This window comes from Chiloscyllium punctatum, chromosome 15 (genome assembly GCF_047496795.1).
Source record: "Chiloscyllium punctatum isolate Juve2018m chromosome 15, sChiPun1.3, whole genome shotgun sequence".
Taxonomy (NCBI): domain Eukaryota; kingdom Metazoa; phylum Chordata; class Chondrichthyes; order Orectolobiformes; family Hemiscylliidae; genus Chiloscyllium; species Chiloscyllium punctatum.
The window spans coordinates 36,292,728-36,305,375 of NC_092753.1; the positions used below are offsets into that span (position 1 = coordinate 36,292,728).

The following is a 12,648-nucleotide window of genomic DNA, read 5'->3' on the forward strand; positions in this document are numbered from 1 at the left end:
AAAATGCACTAAATAACTTCTCTGATTCTGTGTGATCTTGGTGCTTCACGATTGGCCATGACGGCACACGGTCACCTTCCTGTCTGCATCTCCTGCTCACAAACATCGTCACTGAAGAAAGTAAAAGCTTTTTTTCCCCATTTACAGTTGTAAATATAGCCGCGCTTCGATTACATCACGCTGTGGATCTGCTGCCATCCTTTCACTAAATTCGTTGGTGAAGAAACTGCATTCACTTTCACTGAAATGCCAGTTATTTCCCAAAACTCGGCACAACGAACCTTGCTGTAAAGTAATAAACAGTTTGGGAAGTGACATGATTTAGTTCACATCATTCTTCTTTAAAAAAAGGGGAACAGCCCAGGCATCAATGGGAACAAAAGTATGAATTCAGAGTATAGTGCAGAACTGTGAACGCAGAGTGTAGCAAGAGGAACCATGTTGCTGACAATTCACACGAAAACTCTCACATTTCGAACTAGATTGAAGTGAATTGTATTTAATCTCGCGAATCTTCCCTTGCTTACACCGCTGAAATCCCACCGGCTGGCCACTCGATCACACTGGGGCGCTCCTCAGCATTCCCACCGCGCCCCGTTTATACACATCGTCGACAAGCTGCGAAGTTGACGGGTCGGTGTGGTAGCGGCGTTAGGACCGGCGGAGGCGCTGACGCTCTGCTCTCCCCCCCCCCTCCCCCAGAAAGGAGGAGCTGACTCACACACACAGTGACGGCAGAAAGTCCGACAAGACCTGGGAAGGGAAAGGAGCAGAGACACACAGAGAGAGAGAGAGAGCGGCGCGCAGTGAGTGCACACACTCGCTCGCTGCTGGAGTGGTCGGTGCCAGAGCGAGTCTTTCGGCCCCCATCGCTCCGCTGGATGATGTCTACGGCCGAAGAGAGCCGAGTGACAGCTGTCACCCCCCTCAAACTGACCGGGCTGGTGTGTGTGGTCCTCTCGCTGTGCCTGGACGTGGTGGCCTTACTGAGTCCAGCCTGGGTCACGGCCGACAGTCACTTCTCACTCTCCCTGTGGCAGAGGTGTTTCCGACCGGCCTCGCCCCCTGACACCGAGTGGGACTGCAAATGGGCACTGGGCAGCGGTAAGGAAGGGGGCGAGACTCAGTCCGCCCGTGCGTCGTTCCTGGTATCCGGCAACAGACACAAATGACTGGAAGAGAGAGTTAGAGGGGAACCGAGACAGGGTTGTAGGGATATCCAAGAACGATTAATGGGGAGAAAAATATCATCCTGCTAGCTCAGAGTAACAGACAACTTGGCCAGCACCCACAGGCGGCTCGCTACTTATTAGCTATTCGAGAAATTAACTGAAACGTTGTTAGGAGTTAAACAGCAGAATGTTACTGAGATGGACATAAATAAACAGCGTTGTAAAGTGCTAAAACAGACGAGGAGTTAAGTTGAATGGGCACGATGAAACAAGAAAAGGAATTGTGCACAGGCATCTCAATACAACTGGAGGGAACGATTGGTTAGATATACTAACATTTGAGTTGAAATATGCGGGGAACGGACAGGCAACGTTTGTTTTGCCTAGACACTCCTGCTTGCATCACAGAAACCCAAATATTCAGGCAGAAACAGATATGCATCGGGACATGTTACATTCTGACAAGCATAAGGCACACAGGAAGAGCTGCTTTACACTGACAGAAGCGTAGCCGTCTCCAATGAGACATGGTGCACAGCGGCCGAAGCATTGACAGGGATGTCTGCACTGAAAGTTCACACGCAGGAAAATGATTCTGTGTTTTGTTTTAGTATCAGGCATGCCTTAGGACGTGTACAGAAAGCAAAACACACAAACACACCACGGAAGCAAATTATATTGCCCAAATCCGGACAGAAATTCGAGATCAAGATGTGTTTATCAGAGAATAGTAAATAAACACTGGGATTTAAGGGCACAAATTAGACTGAAACAGACTAACTGGAGTAACTGCTATCAACTAGGTGAGAACAGGAACAAAGATGAAAATTAAGATAGCAAAAGTGACCAACAAACAATTAAATACTGTTGGACACACTAGGCTTACAGAACTCAAACACTGACAAATGATGAAATAAATACTATGCAACTTCTCATCTGAACACTAACCTGGATCTTATCTATATAGCAGAAAAGAGCGCGAGAGAATTATTTCTTTTTTTGAAAAAAGGAGGCAGAAGGAGATGGTTTCTGGGTATGGTACTAATATAATATAAACAACTGACAAAATAAGGTGGATGGAAGCGAACTATAAATGTGAGAACACTTTAAAAGAAGAAGAAATAAATAATATGGGAAAATGCAGAACTGTAAAAGAAACAAACTACAAAATGACATAAAAACAGATTGAGACAAATGAGTAACAGGCATTGAAAACAGTGAGCAAAAATAGAATGAAGAACGTTGAAATAAAAATACAGGTGCCAGATGATGAAACTAAAAATAGAATAGAATACAGGGGAAAAAAGCGTGGAGAGCTACTGTGAAAAGATGGACAAACTCAAAGGGCGCGAAAGTAACAGGATTCTGGATTAGTGGTGCTGGAAGAGCACAGCAGTTCAGGCAGCATCCAAGGAGCAGTACGGCGAAAGTAACTGGAGACGAGTGCGATTTGAGTTGGTTTAGGAGCTCATACTGATGTGAGGGAACAGGCGCTACAGGACGCAGTAGTTTTTCGAAGTTCTTTTCTGCCACTAAACGCAGCAGAGAAAATGTAAATATAGGTTTAAGAGATCCTTCTGGCAGTTTTATTTGTGGGCGGCGATACAAAAACTGTTCCAGAGAGAGAGAAAAAAATAAGAGTGGCTGATGTCAGGTACCCAGAAAAAGAGCAATTGCTGGCAATTACATGAGAAGATATACGTCACTATAAACTGCTGGTTTGGTCGTGTATTTCTTGTTTGTTTCCACATTTTAAAATATTTATTGCAGTCAATTGTCAACAAGTCTTTGTAAAGTACATCCCGTTCACAGGAAGTTATTCAACTTCAGTGGCTCAGTTTCATCTTGCTTTCAGTTCGTCTTGGGGTCATTGGTTGAAAAGTGCTTTCATCAACAATTTATTTGCTGCTAATCATTGATCCGTGCTCACAGCGAAGGTCGGCCCGAATCCGATCAGCAGCGATTATTACTTTTCAGGTTTGCGAGGGAAAACAGTTGCCGATTTCTCTGGACCTTTTCCTGGGGCTGCCAGGGTGTTCGAGAAACATCAACATAACAATGTGGGCTTTAGTTCTGGCGGTGCGCTGCTCTCGCTGATTGTTTGGTTGTTTTGTTTAGCCTGAAGGCTCGTGTTTGATAATAGTCCCCCAAACCTTGGCGGTTAGTCAGCTTGTGGTGCCTTTATAAAATATGTATCATACGTTCTTCCGAGATTAAAACTTTCATCTGCATGTGTGGGGAGGAGAAGCGGGTTGAAAAGAAAACAGTTCGCTACGTTGTTTCACAATTTATTGACTAATTGCAATGAGCAGGGAAGCAGTTAACCATAACTCCCGCCTACTTGCCACAGACAAGCTTCGGAGAACTCCTTTTAAAGTCATATTACGCAGTGGCCTAATAGTGCTGTTTGCACGGCAGTTTCTGTTAATGAATTTTAAAATTTGCAATGGCGAAGGAAGGTCAGGGAGTCTCGGAACTGGGACGAGCCGAATGGCGTTAACTCTGGCGCCTAATTGTTTGAGGCACTGCGCCTATTCTTAACGATTTTCATATGATATTTTGAGGATTTTTAAAAAAACTCTTCTTTTCGTTTTTATTTTAATCAGGAGCATATTCGAAAAAAGAACCCACCAACTTTACCTTGTACAAGAAGATTTTTTTAATAACGAAAATAATATTCCCGGTGTTTCATGATAATTGTATGAAAGATTAAAGGTGTTGGGTTTAGCATTTGCACCGGATGTAACGTCTGCTTCACAGTTTAGAGATGTTTTACTCAGTTTCCAGCGAAATTGGGTTTGCAATCTGGAGGCCCAGGCTACTGCTAGAGTTGAGATTCCTGTTAGAGTTTAAACATGATTAATGGTTCTGGAATTGAAAATTGGTCTCTACAGTCTTCTGAAACTATCATGGATTGTTATAAAAACCCATTTGGTTCACTACCATAATTCACTGGACTCTGGGGCCTTTCCAGCCACTGTTTACAAAAGGAGGTAGATAAAAGATGGGGAACTGTGGACAGGTTGGCTTAACTTCTGTCGTGGGGAAAATGCTTGAGTTCATCATCAAGGAAGGAATAGCAAGGCATTGAGATAGAAATTGTCCTGTTGGCCAGATGTGTCATGGATTCATAAAAGGTAGGTCATGCACCTGCATGGTGGCTCAGTGGTTAACACTGCTGCCTCACAGTCCCAGGGACCCAGGTTTGATTCCAGCCTCGGGCAGACTGTCTGTGTGGAGTTTGCACGTTCTCCCCTGGGTGCACATTTCCTCTGGGTGCTCTGGTGTCCTCCCAGAGTCCAAAGATGTGCAAGTCAGGTGAATTGGCCATGCTAATGGGGGTGGGTTACCCCCCAGAGGGTTGGTGTGGACTTGTTGGGCTGAAGGGCCTGTTTCCACACTATGGAATCAAATCTAATCTACTGGAATGCTGTGAAGGCATAATGAGCACAGTGGACAATGGGGATCAATAGATGTATATCTAGATTTCTAAAAGGCATTCGACAAGGTGCAACACAATAGGCTGCTGCATAAGATAAAGATGCACAGTGCTACGGGCAATGTATTAGCATCATTAGTGGATTGGCTAACTGGAAGCAATGACTGCCAACCGGAAAAACAATCAATGCCTCAGGAATCAGGGACAACAATTATTCACAAATTAAGTAGATGATTTGGAGTTGAGGACCACATGTGTGTCAAAGTTTGCAGATGACTCTAAAATGTGTGGTAGAGGACTGTGAAACTTTTGCAAACGGGCATTATTTAAGTGAATTGACAAAGATCTGGCAAATAGAGTACAATAGATGCAACAAGTAATTAAGAAGACAAATGCAATTTTGCCCTTCATTGCTAAAGGGATCGAGGTTAAAAGCAGGGAGGTTATGTTGCGATTTAATAGGGTGCTGGTGAGGCTACACCTGGGGTACTGCGAGATGCTTTGGTCTCCTTACTTGAGAAAGGATGTACTGACACTGAAGGGGGTGCAGAGGAGGTTCACTATGGTTGATTCTAGAGTTGAGGGGGTTGGTTTATGAGGAGAGACTGAGTAGACTGGGATTATATTCATTGGAATTTAGAAGAATGAGTATGGATCTAAAAGAAAATTGAGGGGAATAGATAAGATAGAAGTAGAGAGGATGTTTCCACCAGTGGGTGAAACTAGGACAAGAGGGCAGCCTCTGAATTATGGGAAGAGATTTAGAACTGAATTGAGACGGAACTTCTTCACCCAGAGGGTTGTGAATCTGTGGAGCTCCCTGCACAGTGAAGTAGTTAAGGCATCCTCAGTAAATGCTTTCAAAGCTAAGATTTTTTTTGAACATTAAAAGAAGCAAGGGTTATAGTGAGAGGGCGGGCAAATCGACCTGAGGCCACAAAAAGATCAGCCATGGTCTTATGGCGGAGTAGGCTCAAAGGGCCAGACGGCCTACTCCTGCTCCTATTCCTTATGTTCTTTTGTCCTTTAGGGAAGGAAATCTACCTCTCTTTACATGGTCTGGCTTACATGTGACTCCAAATCCACAGCAGTGTTGTCAACAAGGTTGTAAATGTCTCTGGCCAGGTCAACATTTGTCACCCCATCCTAATTGCATCTGAAAGCACCTGAAATGTTTTAGTTCAGGGGCAGTTAGGGATGGGACAACAAATACTGATCTTACCAGAAACCTTTACAACTCATAAAAAGGAAGATATGTCCTGTATGTAAATTAAATCATTTCCAATTTTCATACAAATTAACAGTCATGGATGTTTTGATACAATAAGACAAGAAAACATTAATGTTACTCTTCTGCAGTCAGCTGTTTACAGACATTGGCCCTGAACTTGCCCTGCAGAATGCAAGCTTAAATAGAAAGTGGCATTCTGGACAAAAGTTATGTTATCAGCTCAAATAATCATTTTATTCTTCAGTTGTAACATGAGTTTTGCAATGTATTTGAATAAGGAATGCTGCAATGTTCCGATGTTTTATATCAGTATAGACTGATGCTTTTCAAAATGAGCACAATTTTTTTTTTATCTGTCTACTGTTAGATTAGTTCCTATTTTTGAGATTGTATATCAAATAAGATGTATTACAGATTGGTTTGTTGCAACATTCATGTAGAAGGGGCGATGTAATGAATAAATAGAGGATGGAAAGGAAATGAAATATTCCATAATTCAATGGTCAGTGGGTTATTTTGAGGCTGTTTTATTGGATAATGTTTTCCTAGATTAACATTTTAGTTAATGTTATGAAACTTTTGAAGGTTTAAATCATTTTTATTGTTATCAGGTGCACGTCTCTGCAAGAGACAGTACCATACGATAGCATTAAACACAACACTGCTCAGGGCAGCTATGCCACAGTTTTCAGCGGGTGATATTTAGCAGTTAACAGAGAAACAGCAAAAAATAATTTCAAGGAGTTGCGAGCTCTGAACCTGCGAGAATCTATGAGCAGCATTAAGCTTCCCTGTAAGTGGGCATGAATTATGATTTCAGGTATCTTAGAGGCAGGATTTAAAAGGACAAGGGAGGTTGTGCTGCTGGCTAAAGCCAGCTTTCTTTTGAAGTAGGAATGATGTTAATGAGGTGTCATGCTGAAATTCACATTGTTTGGTGAGCACTGAACCAGTGTTTCACCTGCCCTAAGTAAAAATACATAATTAACCCACTGATCTGATATGCTGAAATACAGCTGCTAAAGCTAAGTTATTGTTAACAAAGATATTTCTTTTTTTGTTATTGTGCATGATGCTATTTTGTTAACTTTCTTCACCATATTTTCATACAACCAGTTGTTGCTGCAAATATCTTGCAGGGAACAAAGTGCTGACGTTAGGCATTCCTTTGAGGTTTCCTGTACTCGTAATTTAAATGAGAAAGATGAATCCACGAGGGGATGATGAATGCACGTAGAATGCAATGTGAGGAACTATGCCAGCAGCAATCACCACCATGGGACTTTCACTTACAGATGCTGATAACTTTAAGCAGGCATGTCAGTGGAGAGCTGTCTTCGCTACCATCACTTTGCACAAGAGGCTATCACTGTATTGTGCCATATGCTCCAGGTTGACCTGCAAATAACTGCTAGAATAAGGAGGTCTCTTTCTATAAATATAAAGGTTATTAATTCAGGAAGGTTTTATGCCTTCCAAGTCACAATGTGTCCGATCACCCACTGTGTGATGCACTAAGCATCCACAGATGTGTCAAGCAGGTGACAGATGCTGTGCGTGCGCAGTGGGCAGTATGTTCATTAGTTTTCCAATGGAAATTGGCATAAACTAAAGGGAGAAAATGACAGGCTTTACAAGAGTGCAGTGTATGGTATATGGCACCCATCTGGGCATTAGGGTCAGCGCATCAACCTAACAACTTGCATGAATGGAAATGACTCAATTAATATATCAATGCAAATAATTATCTGTTATTCAAGGTGCCTCCATTATGCAGAAGTCAAAGATGCCTGCGCTATGTGACAGCTTAAATATATTGGATAGCTAGTTGCTAGGAAACCAGAACAATGCTTAGCAGCTGTAGTTGATGCTTCACCAAACCCTGTCAAGGTATCTGGTTGGTTTATTTTTTGCCAAGGCCAACATTTATTGCTCAATCCTATCCCATATTGCTCTACACAAGGTGATAGTGAGCCACCTTCTTGAACTGCTGAGGTATGTGTGGTGTAGTGGTACCGATTGTGTGTTGAGTAGGTGGTTCCATAATTCTGACATAATGGCAATGTACAAACAATGATAGGTTTTCCAAGTTGTTGTGGAATGTTAGTTGTGAGGGAATTTGCATAGTGGTGTTACCAAGTACCTACTGCCCTTGCTTTTATGGATTGAAAGGCTGCAGTTTTGGAAGCATTGTGGCCAGTTCCTTCAGTGTGTTGAAGAGATGAATGGATGCTTGTCAACCAGGTTGTGTTGTCCTGGAGTGATGTTGAGTTTTTTTTTGAATATTAATGGAACTGCATTCATTCAATCCAGTCAGAAGTATTCCCTTCCAATCTTGACTTGTGCCTTGAAGATGATGAAATGGCTTTGAGAGTCAGGATGTGAATTACTCACCTTTTGGAATTTCCAGCTTTGACTTGATCATATTGCTATAGTACTTATATGGACGGTGCAGTTAAGATCTGGTTAATAGCAATCCTGAGACAGTTGGTGGTGAGAGACTCAGTGACAGTCAATGTGACCCAGTGTCACTGAATGTTAAAGGGACTGATCAGATTATGTTTGGTTGGTCACTGCCTGGCTATTGTTTGAGATGATTTGTTATTGCTCAGACCAGTTTGAATATTGCCCAGGTGAAGGTTCATGTAGGTGTGCCTTGCTTCATTATGAGAGCTTTTGCAAGAAGTGCCATTATTTTTCTTTGTGCTAGGTATGAAGAGTTTCTCCCCACTTCCACTGACTTCAATTTCACCCATGCTTCTTGATACTGCAGAAAGTGAGGACTGCAGATGCTGGGGATCAGAGCCTAAAAATGTGTTGCTGGAAAAGCGCAGCAGGTCACGCAGCATCAAAGGAGAAGGAGAATCAACATTTTGGGCACAAGCCCTTCTTCAGGAATGAAGAGGGTGTGCCAAGCAAGCTAAGATAAAAGGTAGGGAGGAGGGACTTGGGGGAGGGGCATTGGGAATGCGATAGGTGAAAGGAGGTAAAGGTGAGGGTGATAGGCCAGAGCGGGAATGGGGGCGGAGAGGTCGGGAAGAAGATTGCAGGTCAAGAAGGCGGTGCTAAGTCTGAGGGTTGGGACTGAGAAAAGGCAGGGGGAGGGGAAATGAGGAAGCTGGAGAAATCTGTATTCATCCCTTGTGGCTGGAGGGTTCCTAGGCGGAAGATGAGTCGCTCTTCCTCCAGGCGTTGTGTTGCCATGGTCTGGCGATGGAGGAGGCCAAGGACCTGCATGTCCTTGGCAGAGTGGGAGGGGGAATTAAAGTGTTCAGCCACGGAGCAGTTGGGTTGGTTGGTTGGTGCGGGTGTCCCAGAGGTGTTCATGCAGGTGCTGACCTGCAATCTTCTTCCCGACCTCTCTGCCCCCACCCCCTCTCCAGCCTATCACCCTCACCTTAACCTCCTTCCACCTATTGCATTCCCAACGCCCCTCCCCCAAGTCCCTCCTCCCTACCTTTTATATTCGCCTGCTTGGCACACCCTCCTCATTCCTGAAGAAGGGTTTATGCCCGAAACGTCGATTCTCCTTCTCCTTTGATGCTGCCTGACCTGCAGCGCTTTTCAAGCAACACATTTTTAAGGTCCTTGATACTGCACCTTGTTATGCTTGATGTTAAGGGCTATCACTTTGAAATTCATTCTATTCCACAGTTAGATAAACATTGATAATGATGATAGCATAAAATCACACAATAGGATTTGATAGACTAAGGGAATGGCACAACTGTGGCAGGTGGAGTTCAATGTAAGCAAGTGTGAGATTATTCATTTAGGACCGAAAAAGAATAGGTAAGGGTACTTTCTAGATTTGTATGAAGTTAAATACAGAGATCGGGTGTATAGATCTTTGAAATGTCACAAGTAAGCGCAGAAAATTATCAAGGAAGCTAATGGAACGCTGGCCTTTATATCTAAAGAAGTACAAGAATGCACAAGTTATGCTACAGTTATGTAAAATTTTTTTTTAGACCCCATTGGAGTCCTGTGAATAGGGTGTAGGCTTCACACCTTAGGGAGAATATATTGGCCTTGGAGGGTGTCCAACATAGCTTTACAAGAATGATACCTGGACGTCAGAGGAGAAATTAGACAAAGTAGACCTGTATTCTCTTTATTAAGAAGAAAAGGTAGGGTAGATAAAGATAAACTATTTCCACTGTTGGGGCATTGTCTGAATTAGGAGCATTCAGGAGAGATGTTAGGGAGCACTTCTATACACAAAGGTAGGTAGATGTTTAGAGCTTTCCTATAAATGGTAGTGAATGATAGATCAGGTTTTATCTTTAAATCTGAGATTTTGTTCGTTAAACAAAAATATTAAGGAGTATGGGTCACAGGCTGGTATATGAAATTAGGCCACAAATCAGCCATAGTCTTTATTGACTGGCAGAACATACCTGAGCGGCTGAAAGGCCTACTTCTGTTCCGATGCTCTTTGCCCTATGTTTAGATTAGGGCTGTAATAAGGTCTAGAGCAGAATAGTCCTGGTTGGACTCGCATTAAACAATGATGAATGGGTTGCAGTTGAATAAGCATTGCTTGACAGCACTACCAATGACAAATCCATCATGTTCTTATGAAGTAGACAGAGGAGAGATAATTGACTATTTTATTCATCTTACTTTTTGTGGCAGTGCATCTTTTCACTTTATCAGGTAAATATCAGTGTGTCAGCTATAAGAACAGCAGAAAAAGGAGCAACATTATGCCATACAACTCACTTTTTTGCCATTCAGTAGAGTCAATGTTAGCCTGATGCCAGTCATGCCAGTCGCCGATTCTATTTTCTGTCACCCTTGATTGCTCTATAATTTAAAAATATGTCTATAAGATATCTTGGTCTAAAGTGCACATTTTCAGCACTGCAGCTTGTTATGCCTTACTTGGGCAGATGGCTGATCATCAAGCCCCACTGGTCACTTCCCAGCATTGTCAAAGATTTTGAAAAGTACATAGAATCCTCCCATTTGCCTGTCTTTTAGATTCAGGTTAACTGAAACATGAACTAGGATTCTGTACTTAACAAGAATGAACATTTATTGCAAACAGACTGTAACTGCAAAACAATTCTAAGCCATCAGCATATGATCCTACTAGTTAAAGATGTAACTCATTTACAAAGTTTCCTTTACAAACACACACAGTCACACACATGTGCACGCACACAACAAATGGGTGTTATGGGAAAAGGGCAAAATTGGAAAAGCAGTGGTCACTGTTCAGAGGACTTGCTGAAATGATTCTTGTTGCTGATCAGAAAGTTGCTTCTCTCTGTTCATTCTCCAGATACTTTCACTTGTTTGCAAGAGGTACTAGGTGACTTGTTCACACTTACAAAGGTCTCCGACTTATTAATTAAAAGTTACTGCAGAAAGGACAATGGTTTTCACTGCAGACACTAGAGACACCTCTTAAGTCTGTGGAGATCTGATGGCTTCTCGTTACCTTTTTCACAGTCCCAAGCTGTTTAACTACCTGGGAGTCAAATGCATTGTCGACATGCAGAAGGCCTTTGGCATTGGTCTGTGGACTTTATCAATTGTCAATTGGCTATGTGTTGCCAGCTGAATCTCCCCACATACCCTTGGCTTCAACTGATCTGCAAACCACAGGAAAGCCAGCACTTGCATTGAATGTCATGCTACTTCGAAAAAGTGCTGTAATCCGATAGTCCTTGGTACTTTTAAACAATTCTTATCCCATTTCAGTCCACAATTTAAATGCAGAAAATTACAAAATTACCTACTTTCTGTGTTCGTAGTCTTTGCTGCATTTGGTGTACTCAGACATCTCTTATATTATGTAGAGTGGATTAAACTGTCTGAAAATTTGCATCTGTAATGCTGGGGTGATCAGAGGGAGATATTGGGCTGAAGATGGTTGCAAGCAATTCATCTTTGAGATTACACTTTGTTTCTTAGTGAATGTGGTTTTTCAAGGAACCTCCACCTCCCTCTATCTGTTTACATTTCCACCACCAGTCATACTGGGTTTGATAGGGATGCAGAGCTTTGATATAATCTATTAGTAGTGGCATCACTGAACTCTGTTACCAGCATGCTTCCACTTCTGTTTCGCATTTTGTCATCCTGTCTTGCTGACCACACTTAGTGTTACATGTGGTGGTGCAGAGTTTATACATGTTGCTTGCATTGATGTTGGATGACCTTTAACACAGAATGTAAAACATCCAGATGATATAAATTGACACTACCCACATTCTGCTAGTCCTAGTGTATGTAACTTCTGTGGAATGTAATCTGAAACCATATGCATGTACATACTGGGGACAGTGCAAATTCACTAAACCCCTCCCAGTGTTTGTATCGCTGCAATGCATTTATATGGCAATCAAAAATTATGTTGTGAGGTTTTACTGCAAATATATGGGAATTTAGAATGTGTATATAGATGGAATAGGTTGGTACCTTGCTGTGGGTGCTGCATCTTATTTTTGATTCATGTGATGTATATAGTACTTAATAACGAATTGAAGAAAGCTATACATTGTATTTTCAGCATTTTCCCAATAAATGGTTTTTTTATCAATGTTTAGGCTGTACCTACGTTTGCCATTTTCTTGAAACTTCTATCCATCAAAAAGATGCAGCTTGCCTTTCTGTTTTCAGGAAGGGTTGGTGCTGTTCTCCAGACTATCAGTTATCTCTGCTGCATCTCTTGCCTCTTGCGCCTCCACTTGTAAAGACATTCCAGTTTTCCTGCACTCCATTGAGGTTTTCACAAAAACATTTCTCAGATTATACTCCCAAAAACTCGCTATTAAGCAAGTGCTATTTCATTA

The 12,648-nt window shown here is 42.2% G+C and overlaps 1 protein-coding gene across 2 annotated transcripts in view; it reads left to right on the forward strand.

Annotated features, from left to right (window-relative positions):
• Positions 1-690: 690 nt before the first annotated feature.
• tmem47 (transmembrane protein 47) overlaps positions 691-12,648 on the forward strand; it is a 45,478-nt gene continuing 33,520 nt past the window's right edge. The window contains exon 1 of one of the 2 annotated variants that reach the window (XM_072584991.1): positions 691-1,104. In XM_072584991.1, coding sequence (XP_072441092.1) covers positions 882-1,104 — 223 coding nt within the window. In that variant the 5' untranslated portion in view covers positions 691-881. The remainder of the gene's footprint in view (positions 1,105-12,648) is intronic. The other variant, XM_072584992.1, reaches the window with a different exon arrangement.